The sequence below is a fragment of the Lycorma delicatula genome, chromosome 6 (assembly GCF_047948215.1).
Source record: "Lycorma delicatula isolate Av1 chromosome 6, ASM4794821v1, whole genome shotgun sequence".
NCBI lineage: Eukaryota > Metazoa > Arthropoda > Insecta > Hemiptera > Fulgoridae > Lycorma > Lycorma delicatula.
In genome coordinates, this window is record NC_134460.1 from 159,378,563 (window position 1) to 159,391,952 (window position 13,390).

The 13,390-nt window shown below is 30.6% G+C and overlaps 1 protein-coding gene across 1 annotated transcript in view; it reads right to left on the reverse strand.

The window, feature by feature from the left end:
* Nmdar2 (glutamate ionotropic receptor NMDA type subunit 2) overlaps nt 1–12,118 on the reverse strand; it is a 694,511-nt gene extending 682,393 nt beyond the window's left edge. Inside the window, exon 1 of the mRNA XM_075369831.1 lies at nt 12,002–12,118. Within this exon, the coding sequence (XP_075225946.1) occupies nt 12,002–12,118 (117 nt within the window). The remainder of the gene's footprint in view (nt 1–12,001) is intronic.
* Nucleotides 12,119–13,390: the final 1,272 nt, after the last annotated feature.

Consider the following 13,390-nt stretch of genomic DNA (forward strand, 5'->3'; position numbering starts at 1 on the left):
AGGGGACTACAAGATGCACATATCGATAAAAATATTTAAATATTTAAAAAATTACGCAAATGGAACTGGATACAGTGATCATTTAAAAATTGGTGGCCATAAAATTTTAAAATTACGTTATTTAACAGTTTTAAAAAAATTAAAACTTTTTCTTACCACTATTTTTTTAATTAATTAATTTATCGAGCTCGGTTTGGATTTTTTTGTTTTAAATAGTTTTTTTAAAATCTATCTTTAAATGTGTATACTTTTAGAATGCTCTAATTTCAAATTCCATAGGAGAACTGATATAATATAATAAAATAGTTATTACAGCACAGTAAGTGCCACGAAAGTTTAATTTTTTTCATTTTTAACACTTAAATTTAAAGGGCATTAAATAATTTTTTGAAAGTTTGTTTGCATCCTTGCACTTCATGAATTTTCGTAAACTTTATTGCTTTCGTACATTCGTTTGCAAATATTCGATTTTATTCAGTATTAAAGGGTAGACCAAGAATAAAATGGATAAATACCGCGATGGAGGAAATGTGCAAGAGAGGGATTGTGGTGAGAGTAATGGAACAGAAATGATTCATGGATCTACGTAAGTGAACTGCTCCAGGCCAGGCTTGGCATATTTCATACGCTATAAAAAATTCTGTTTCTATATCCAACGCACAAGCTTCAAGCTTATATAGCGATATTCTCAAGCAAAAAAATCTGATGTGGACGCCATATGACTTCCTTGTACACCTATTAAATTACATATTTAAAAGTACATAAAATTTTACTTCAGTAATATATTCTGATTTTTTCATATTTTTTCTTTTTATTGTTATTATTGAATTTATTGTAAATTTTCTTTTATATCAGAGGTTAATAATTAGATAAATTTTTTAAATTAAAAAAAAAAGAAGAAAATGATGTATTATTCGAACCGATGTGCCTTCCCCTTGTAAGATCAAAATATTTCATATTTAAAATTTAATTTGGCTATAACTTTGAAACCAATGAAAATAAGTACTACTTATGATATAGTGTTGAGAATCTCTCAATGAGGGCTTATTATTGCAGTTAATAAAAGGTCCAAAATCCAAATTTTTCTTTGGATTTTGGGCTTTTTTGGACACTGTGGTCCAGTCGATCGCAATCAAAAGGAGAATTGTACAACTAGATGTTACAAAAGTCCTAATTCCAAAATTTCAACAATCTTCGGCTGGTCGTTTTTGAGTTAAACGAGATACATACATACGTACGAACAGACGTCACGCCGAAACTAGTTAAAATGGATTCAGGGATGGTCAAAATGGATATTTACGTTGAAATTTAAAAACCGAAATTTATCATGATTACAATAGTTCTTTGTACTTCTTACAATGAAATAAAAACGAACTGAAAATGATGATAATTCATTATTAATTAAACATAAAGGTTTATAACTTATAAATTATTACTAAGGTTCTAGGTTATACTATGTAAAATAATATTAACTGGATAATTTATTAAACTGCTGCCTCAGTTCAAAAATTATGTCGGAGGTCCACAAGCTGCATTTTACTGCTTGTACCCGCTATAATTTAAGGCGAGAAAATAATACACAACCTTGTTATATGGAAATGACTTCACGAACAGTTTTTGTCTCCGCAGTATCAGTGCATAACTACTAATGTTGTACCGCCTGTCTAAAACATATTCCATTTTTCTAGCACAATTTGCTACTGAGACCTGCTTTACGCAGTGTAAGTTACTTATATGGAGATTTCGTTTAATTTTTTATTTTCTATACAATCCTGTTATTTTTTTTTATTTCCGATTGCATAAACATAGTTTATTTTAGCGCAGGCATATTTGACGCATTTTTTTTTTAACCTCCTGGTCCAACATTAGGTATTTCTTCAGAGAATGAGATGAATGGGCGTGTGTGAAAATCCCATCCCTGACCGGGATTCGAACCCCGGACCTTCGGATGAAAGGCCGAGACGCAACCACTCGCGCCTGTTATTTGAGGCAATTAACTGCAAGTTAAAGATATTTTATCGATTAAAATTAATAAATAATTAAATTAAAACAAATTGAAGAATTAGTATCGCTAATTAGTAACTAATTTTTATATACCGATCTATACAATGAGATTATAGACATTGTTACACAACAACGCGGTGTACGGTAAATTACTGTTTGTACAGCCAGGTAAATCAGAATCCTTTTCGCTTCTAAATAAAATACAGCTCGTAGAGTCACCTCTTTTTAGGAGCTAAATCTAACCGTAAAGTGTCACTTGGACGGGTCGTAATTTACAGCTCGTGAAGATTCGATCTTAAGGTGGCATTTGGCAAAGCGACAGAGACAGGAGACGAAGACAGTATCGTCTGTCGCTTTTACTAAATCGGTAAAAAGACTTTACATAGATGAAGATTTTTATAAAAAGAAAATGTTGCCTTAATTGTCTATTGAAGAACTTATTTTAAAATATTTGCATTAATTGGAAAATATCTCTTCGGATGAAGGAAATGTTACTTTTCAAAGGAAATTTTACTGCGGATAAAGGAAGTATGTAATCTTTTAGCTACGTATTCTTTTTATTAAAAAATACTTACGAGGCAAAATAAACTCATTAACCGGCTGTTTAGAAAATTAAAGCCAAAAAGTGATGTTCCATCTTTTGGTTTAAGGGGGGTCTCATTCACCGTCCCCGACACTAACGCATCCCAACCCCATAGGAGGAAGACATCCATCCACCTTGTGACGTTACCGGTCGCCACACCTTCCCCTCAGATTCGAGCCCCGAGGGGCTTTACCGGAAGTCGTCTGTAGAACCTTTAACTGATTACACATCACAGTCATCAGCCAGGCCTCGGTCGGGATGCTACCGATGTAAATGCCTCGGCAGACACTTGCAGCAGTAAAATACACATACAATTTTTCCTTGACGCAGGCCTCAAACGGACATCTTCATATCCAACCTAGCATGATTTCCCCAAACTAACTAACAGAGACCACAGAAGCGCGGACCCCGCGCCTAGTCCAAATTTGACAATATCGTTCGTGACTGTGAATGCCTCAGAAAGGCATCCACAGTCTCTTTAGTTAAATAAAAAGACTTCATTTAATAATAATACGATTTATTTTGTTTATTTCTATGATTATTGTTTTATATCAGCCTGAACCATTATATCTACGACATATTTTAATTTCTAAATTTCCCTTTAAAGTCAAATAAACTAAAATAACTAAGAATTTAAATTTCTAAATAAACAAATTTTCTGCATCGTCTTTAATATGTACATAATTGTCATTTAATTCATTACCTATTTGTATTTCCTACATTAAGAAATATAAATAATCAAGGAAGATACTGTTTAAATCTTTTAATTTGAATTTTAGTGAATATAAATAAGGAATAAGAAGGGTCAGATTTTCTCTTCGCAGAAAAAGCTAGTACGTATAAAATTGTGTACAGTTTTACGTGACATGTATTTGTAGATTTCCCTTGGTACATTTATTTTATTTACTGTTTTTATCGATACACGAAATCTTTGCGCTATTACATTTGAATTAAAAGTAAAAAAATTCTTATATGAACATATTTAACATACAAAACACGTGTTTTACATATATAAGATACTGTTTCAATGAAATGCAAATAAAATATAAATTTCGGAAGTATTATATTACATTTTAAATTAAATATAATTATGAAAAAAAATGTTTTAACAATTCATAATTTAAATTATATTTACGGATAAGATTTTATTATTTTAATTATTTATTAAACTTAATAACTATTTTCTTAATGAAAGCAAAATGTTTAAACACGTAATTAAGCACTACTTAACTATCAAATTAATGTTAGGTAGTTGAAAATTTTAATTTATTCTCTATTAAGCCACTCTGACTAGGATATCATAAAAAATCTGATGTGGAAAACAGGTGACTTCCTTGTACGCCTATTAAATTATATTTACATATTTTTCTTGAAATGAAAAGTGCATAAAATTTTACTTTAATAAAAACGTCTGATATTTTCTCATATTTTCTTTTTATTCGTTATTCTATTATTCATCGTTATTTTTTTTTACAATCACACGTTAATAATTATTAATAAATCAATACATTTAAATTAAAAAAAAAAAGAAAAAAAGGAGCTGAAGTCTGATTCGAAACGATGTGTCTTCTAATATTCAAATATTTCATTAATTAAAATTTTATTTGGCTATAACTCTGAAACCAATGAAAATAAGTACCACTTATGATATATTGTTGAAAAGTTCTCAATTAGGGCTTATTACTGTACTTTAAGGAAAAGTACAAATTTAAAATTTTATGGATTTTGGACATTTTTGGTTCAGTAGATTACAATCAAAAGAGAAGGTGCACAACTAGATGTTACAACAGTCCTAAATCCAAAATTTCAACATCCTGCGGCTAATCGTTTTTGAGTTTGCGAGATACGAGCGTACGTACAGATGTCACGCCGTAACTAGTCAAAATAGATTCAGGGATGTTCAAAATGGTTATTTCCATTGAAATCTGGGAAACTGAAATATTTCGCGATCACAATACTTCAATTACTTTGTACAAAGAATAAAAATAGTTTAAAAATTTTTCAAATTATTATTATATTTTTCCTTATTAAAAAAAAAAACTTACACTACACCCTAATATTCAGATTTGAAAAACTTTTATATAATATTATACCTTATTTAGAAAAAAACCGTTATTACAACCAATCAAAATCGTCAATTAAATTAACTAAAAACTAATGTTAGAATTCATGAAATTTTTTTTTAATCACCAATTGATTTTACGCTGTAAAAAAAAATCACTCGTAGAGAATAAAAGAATAAAATTTTAACCGTAATTCTAGTGATTTTGAATTTATAAATCTCAAAATTTAGGAAATTCAAAACTCCTTGGGTCTTTTCAGACCTAAATCTAAAGCTGAATTTCCATCTTTTGGATATAACAGGTGAGAAACAAAAATTTACTGATATCTAATTTTTACGGGTAGAAATATATTATTATTACCAATTTTTATATTCTGTTTGTGTCGAAAAATAGTATAATTTTAAATTACTTGTTACGAAGTGAAAACAGCCTTTACTGATAAGTAAACTTTGATCATTCTGAAAAACGTACACTCAATTTTAGAGAATTCAATTTATTTTAATGGCTAATTTTTCTTATTCGGTGAAATAAATTTAAAGGTTTTATGTCATTCATATGGTAAAAAAATATTTACCTAACCTTTAATGGTTTTGAGAAGTACCTTTTTTGACATGAAGCTTGACGCAAAAGAGAATATTATTTACAATATACATATATTGCTACTTTAACATTACCTTATTTTCTTATGAAACATATATTTTTGTGTTTATTACACTTTCAATGGGGCACGGTTATAAAGGAAATAATCGCCAGTTATTTTATGCTTCCTATAACATCTTCGATCCATTTTCAACAAACTGAAAAGAGAAAAATAAGAATTTCCCATAGGACACCCGATACAGGAAGATTTCTATATTGGTTCTCCACCTACATTCCTACTTTTCAGTTTATTGGAATCGATTAATGGGCAACTTGTATACAGAGTTTTATTTTATTGGTTCAATATATTTGTAAGGCCCGATAAGATTACATAGGATTTACTTTTTGATTGTTTTATTTATCAGAAATTAAATGATTAATTTTTTATATTATACATAAAATATAAGGGTTTCACACATTTTTTTCACCGCTAATTCAACTGATTTTAATGCAATTATCTGTTATTTTATAATTTTTGTCAGTTAAAATCCGATCCGATCTATTTCATATATATTAATATTTTATTTTCTGAATTTACCTTTAAAATCAAATAAATTAAAAATAAAACTAAGAATTGAAATTGCTAAATAAACTACCGAACCTTTAAAAAAAATTTCCTACCAATTATAATATAATTAAAAAATTTTCTTTTAAAGAAATATTGTAACACTATCAATGAATTTTTAAACTTTACTCATTAAAAAATTTTTTTTTCTCTTCAGTCATTTGACTGGTTTGGTGCAGCTCTCCCAGATTCCCTACCTAGTGCTAGTCGTTTCAACTCGGTATACGCCCCACATCATACATCCCCAACAATTTGTTTTACATATTCCAAACATGGCTTGCCTACACGATTTTTTCCTTCTACCTGTCCTTCCAATATTAAAGCGACTATTCCAGGATGCCTTAGTATGTGGCCTATAAGTCTGTCTCTTCTTTTAACTATATTTTTCCAAATGCTTCTTTCTTCATCGATTTGCGACAACACATCTCCATTTGTCACTCAATCCACCCATTTGAATTTTAACATTCCCCTGTAGCGCCACATTTCAAAAGTTCCTAATCTTTTCTTCTCAGGTACTCCGACCGTCCAAGTTTCACTTCCACACAAAACTACGCTCCAAACATATACTTTCAAAAATGCTATCCTGACGTTTACATTAATTTTTGATGTAAACAAATTATATTTCTGACTGAAGGCTTGTTTTGCCTGTGCTATACGGCATTTTATATCGTTCCTGCTTCGTCCATCTTTAGTAATTCTACTTCCCAAATAACAAAATTCTTCTACCTCCATAATTTTTTATCTTCCTATTTTTACATTCAGTGATCCATCTTCATTATTTCTACTAAATTTCATTACTTTCGTTTTGTTCTTGTTTATTTTCATGCGGTAGTTCTTGCGTAGGACTTCATCCGTGCTCTTCATTATTACTTCTCAATTTTTTTTTAATCTCAGCTAGAATTACTATATAATCAGGAAATCGTAGCATCTTTATCTTTTCACGTTATACTGTTACTCCGGATCTAAATTTTTCTCTAACATCAATAACTGCTAGTTCTATGTAAATACTATAAAGTAAAGGGGATAGGGAACATCCTTGTTGGAGACTTCCTTTTTTATTACGGCTTCTTTCTTATATTCTTCAATATATAAGAAAATAAATAAAAAGTTCAATAATGAATAATGTTGTAAAGTTAAATTATAATTTAATCATTGAGAGGGAGTCAAATTTTAAACACTATAAAATCTTGGAAAACTTTCTGAAATCATTTCTACTTACGTTTAAAAATTTAATTAACATTCTTAACTCTTTAATAATATTCCCATCATTTATTGCAAAAAAGAAATCCGATAAAAAAATAAAAATCAAACATTCATAAATTATTTTAAACAAGTTTAATCGTAACCTAGTATAAATTTAAAAAAATTCTCAGTCGATCTTCTTCTGACTTATTAATACTACTAACTGATTAAAACTAGCAATTTCAAACAACAATTTTTTTTTTTTAACAAATTTTTCCATTAAATTTTTTTAAAATGAATTTTAGTATACCTGATTTATGAAAGACGAGTAAATATACTACGTAAAATTATAATAAATCATAAAAATTGAGAGCTTCATACTAAGATGACGGGCAACGTCATTTTTTCCTTTTGACGATCAATTGTTGTATTTTTAATTTTGTTTTTAAAATTCAAAATTCGTTTAATGTATTAATTTGTGAAGGAAATAATTATAATAACACATAAATGTTCCTGATAATGGATTAATATACGAAACCGCTCGAACATTATAAAAAAAAAGTGGAAATTATTATATAATTAATTTATAATTCCTAAAATTGACCATCCATTGAAATAAAAAGCACCATACACCAGGCTTACTAGAATAAGTGATCGGTGATGTAGTTTCCACTTAATTTAGCATTCGAGGGGAATACGCTGACCGAGCCCTATAAAATGTAGGTAACATTAAGCTCTCCAAGTGACACCGTCACTCCGTTCATCACACAAACTAGTTATATAATGAATACAATTACTTTCAGCAAAATCATTTCTGATTAGTATAACTTGTAGTTCAGGTGTTTTGTTGCAGCTCTGAACACAAAAATAAAACTGGGACGTAATACAAAACGTTAAATGTACTAATTTCTATTATGAACTAATACAGCTCTATTTTACTGTAAACCGTTACTGTTAGTTATACAATATATCTTCTACAAGCGTACTGTTTTTCTCTTAGTTCAGTAATAAATTACTATTTTGAAAATTTGGTTTGGTTTCTTTTTAAATAATTTTTTTTTAAATTTAGTTATTGAATAACAATAACGGGTGTCTGAAAAAGGACTCTGAAGTTTGAAGAACGAATATAGTTTTTATTGTGCAGCATTCAGTAGGGTTTTATGGGTAATCTTGAACCGAAAATAAGTTTCAGTTTACTCATTCTCCGTCAGATTGCAGCTGCGTTAGACTGTTGCACAGGCCATGCTATCATGAACCCGGGCTTCAGTGCTGTAGCGTTGCCACAAGAGAAATCACAGTTCGTGTACTGTTCTGTAAAAACAAATTCAGTTGAGATCGTACAAAGAAATAATCCTCGAGTCTACGGTAGAGATTCTCGAGTGACCGAAATGTACGTTAGTAGTATGTGCAGTTTTTGGAAACCGGAAAGTTTAGAAAGGAAAATCACCGGGTAGGTCTAAAACAGGCGCTAGAAATTTGACTGTCTTTTCAAAGAAGTCTAAAACGTTCAGTTTGTAGTGTTACTCGTCGACTAAATATTCCTAAAAGCATTGTGTATGGTGTTCGTAAGAGATTGAAACTTTGTGATTATAAACTTTTTTTTTAGAGGTGGAGGAACCCCATTTACGGACAGGATGTTATTAAGTGCATATTTATACCTGCGCACTACCGACTAAACTTCCATCCCTGGTAACCCTCCCATCTGAAAAAGTTAGTAGACCATTACCCGTTGGGGGTGGTTAACGCCCCCACACACAAATTGGTCACCACAAGGAAACATCAAAGCCATACGATCACAAAACACAGCACATCACAAATGGATATCAAACACTGTTCCAACCAAGCACAAATACTCCCACGGGCACATCAGACCTTCTAAAACACACACATCACACGCCCACACTCATGTGTACAGACCCGGCCGACTCACGGACACAGACATCGCAAGAACTCAAGTGGGGAGAAATACAAAGCACGAAAGGCACTTTCGAAAGAGGCGCCTACCAACCGCACATGCACTCGCCACGCACACACCTGCAACGCATTTTATTTTCTGATAAAAGAAAGGTCAAGCAACATTCTTGACGTTCGTGAATAACAAAAAATGTCGGAAAGTGAATTTTAATTTTTTCCCCAGACTATTACGGGTATAGTGTACTCGGACATGTTAGAAAAACCTGAGCTTCTACAAATTGATAATACGGAAGGTCAAATTATCTGACAGGATGTTCTTCACGTCGCGCAGAAGTTGTGCAGACTGCGCTACGACTGCTCTACGTGCAACGACAGGTTTTCAGCAGGTCGGATTGGCAGAGAAGCTCCCATCGCTAGACCATCGGGAGGTCCCAAATTTTAAATCAGTCGAAAGCAAACATAATTTGAAACCGCGGAATACTTTTTCGGACACTCAAAATAAAGTTTGCGGGATACTAAATAAATCCTTAAATTTTAAATATACTTTAACTTTGGTACAACATCCACACAAAATATCTGATCGAGAGTGGTGATATCGGATCATATGACGTTACATTTTAAGAAAATGCCAAATTAATAACTATATAAAAGGTGATACAGCAAGATAATGGTTTTTTCTTTACATTTATAAAAATAAAAAAAAACCACTATATTTTCTACTTTTACTATATTATTTTGAAATTATTCTAAAAATCACATTAAAAAAGGTAATTTTTAGCATGAATAAATCGCTCTCTATTAGTTTTTACGATAAAAAACTTTTTCATTTTTTAATTTATGTAAAATAATTTTAAATCTATCTTTTTTTCGTTTTTATTTCCATTATTCTATTTAGTTAAATAAAATCTGATTAGAAAATAAAATTACAGGGCAGTTCCAATAAGTAAAGTTAGAATAAAGAATATTATAAGGCGGTTGAAATAAATAGAGCCTAGCACCGATATATAAAATGACCCGTGCGTTGCTAGTGACGATCTATTCACGTAAAATTCTTCTTTGTCGTTTGACACGATTCGACCGAAAATCATTAGTCACATCTTGGCATCATACATCACTTTATTTTCTTTATCCATTTTTCATTCTCTTTTAGATCCTATTTCATTTTAAAAATGACAGCGTCATTTAAAAAAATAAAAATTAAAATAACACGAATAAATAAATATTATAGTTTTATCAGATATAATATAATAATATCGGATAGTTGTGAAATGTAAAGTTTACAAGGTCGATTAGCTTTTAAATTACTTATTATTTATTTTTTAAATTTGAAACTTTAACGTAACATCAGAAATCTTTCCGATAGTCCATTTAAAACATAATCGTGTCTTATTCACTTTATTTTAACAAAAATGAGTCGATTTATTTTAAGGAAAAAAAATTCATCTTGAAAACAAATAACACCGAAAGAATGTCAATTAAATGTGACAGAACGTTGAATAACGCAGGAAATAAGTATTACATAAGATAATGCGACAAAATTTGCAGAGTATAGTTTTCTAATTAGTAACTTTACAAAAGATGGACGATTAAGGAAAAAGATCAAAAATAGGCTACATTAAAAAAGATAAGCTTTAATACATAAATAAATGTGCTAATATCAGATATGGATGTAAAAATATAAATAAAAAAATTAAAGCTATTTCCACGGAGCGCAGTGAAATAATATTCCTGATAAGGAAAAGTAGAAAGAAAGTTATAGTGAATTTCAAAAGGAGATGGATTTACATGAAAGAATCGTTTCACGATCCCTCTAACCAAAAAAACTTAATTTTATACGGGCTCCATGGGTTACAATATCTAAAAACTTTACGTAATAAATCTTTCCACATAATTTAGCGTCCTGTAGGTTGATAAAATACGTTTTAATGATTTTAGACTTATTCAAACGCCAATAAAAAGGTGAGGAGCAAAAATCCCTTTATTACCGTTTCTGAATTCAAAGTTATTCGCATATTTGAGTGTAAAGTCACATTTTTTTTGTATATTTGGGTGTAATGCTAGAACTTTTTGCATATTTTATTGTTTTGCAAGGATTTTTAGCAAATATTTTGGCTTTATGCCAGTTTTTTTGCATATTTGTGTGTAATGCCACAACCTTTTGCATATTTGAATATTTTTAAAGGATTTTTTGCAAATATTTGGATGTTACGCCATATTTTTTATTGCATAGTTTCGTGTAAAGCTACGATATTTTCCATATTTGGGTGCACTGCTATGGTTTTTCGTTAATATTTGGTTGTATGTCACGTTTTTTTGCAATATTCGGTTGTGATGCCACAACTTTTCGCATATTTACCTCTTTTTCAACAATTAGTCCTTTGTGTTTGGTCTGTAATTAGTCCTTTGCAACAATTAGTCCTTTGTAGTATAATACAATACTTAATAGTACAATGTTGTACTATTTAGATGATTCCATTACATTATGTCAATTTGGTTATGTATTTAGATAATTTCATTCATTCAAGGACGGAGTATAACATGACCAATTTTTTGTTTCGCTTTAAGTATTTTTCAAAGTTATTGTTTAGCATATTATCTTCAGACAGTACTAACTATTTTTATCAAAGTTTGTATAATGAGTTTTGAAAGCGAGTCGATGCTACTTTAATTTTTGGTTACAACAGGTCAAAGGAGCGGGGTGATACGGTCACCGTGGCCCCGTATCTCAAAATTTTTCTTATAAAGTAGAATCATTTTTTGTTTACATTATTGTTTATTGCATGCCTAAATATTTTATTTTCCTACTAAGCAGTCTTTTGAGAGCTGAAATGATAAATACAATCAATTATTTAAACTGTAGTTCTTTGTAGTAATAAATGTTATAAATAAAGTTACAATGGTAAATACACGTAATCTTCTGTTATTCCTAAATTTTTATTTCGAATAAACCAAAATTGAAAGATGGCTGAAATTTAGTATAACTTTGCAAATTCAGAAATTTTCTTTCATTTTTCGGGTAATAACTTAAAATAGTGTTAATAACAAACTTACCCGTTCGAGGCCAGAATTATCAGCGTTCCACGCAATAACTGGTATTCCAAGATAACCAGCTAATTGTAGAAAATATTGAGCAGATGCTGTAGATCTTCCGTATTGTTCGTAATTCATAAGATACAAAATGGCAGATACATTAACGGAAAGGAATTCCTTGCATAATGAATTCAGAATTGCTGAAACAAACAGAAACAAATAATCTTTATCACTAATCGAATCAACACTAATTGACAATAACACTGATTACAATAATATTTTTTTTTTTTTTTTTTTTTTTGGGGAGTGAGGTGGAAATGCATTTACGCACGGAGTGTCGGGCTCCCGCTGATGATATTATCCAATCACTATCGGCAGACTACCGACTAAAACCACTCCCCTTTCTACCAGGACTCGACCCGGAACCGTTTAATACATTACATCCGGTGGAGTCCTCCTATACTAGCCTGATTAGGTACCACCTAACTATACAGGTCAACCTTTTTGGCCCTGAGAATGTTGCCGACGAATCGGGCTACACTTTCCCAGCACAAGTTACGGAACATCATCGCAACCACGTTGTGGGGACTCATTGCTCCGAGATCCGCCTCTAGTGTCCCTCGATCTGCCGCCACCCGATAATAATAATAATGATCTGTATAAATGCAATAACGAACGAATGGTTCGACGATAGGCCACACAGAGTAAGACTTGTTATATGAATACAAATATTGTGAAAATAGCATCGTACAGGAGTCATCAGTCACAAACCTTTTATGAAAATGTTGATGTTCATTAAATAGGAAATCAGTTCCGTGAAACAAGTACAGATTTTACTTTTGGGTGTGAATGTCACTTTTGTTTAAACAGGATTGGTAAACTGGTGCAGGACGGCATATTCGATTTGATGAAGGAAGTTGCCGGAAAATGAGTCATCCTTTACTTCTCACGTTGCTGAAAGGAGTCTGGCCGAACCGTTCATTTTGTTCAACGCAATAATTTTTGGTTTCGGTATTTATCAGTTATCACGATTCACCCATAAATTATTCGATTTACAAGCTTATTTCATTTAATTTAATATATTTATTTTGTAAGACAATAAATGCCTGATAATTTATTACATCATTACAAGATTTAGTAAAGTTTTCTTATTTTCATCAATATAATAATAATTTTATTATATTTTAATCGCGATCATTTTAATGTAAAGTTTTCATGCTTTTTAGATGAAATAATTTCCAATCCGTCTATAACAGGAAAGACCCGTTGTACTCGCCTAAGAATGAAAAGTTTTATCAAAAAATCTAAAATGAAAGAATAAATACGTTATTTTACTTTTTAAATACGCATTCTGCAAATTCATTGTGAAATCATATAAAGCACAACGATTTACTGACACACGGTTATTTA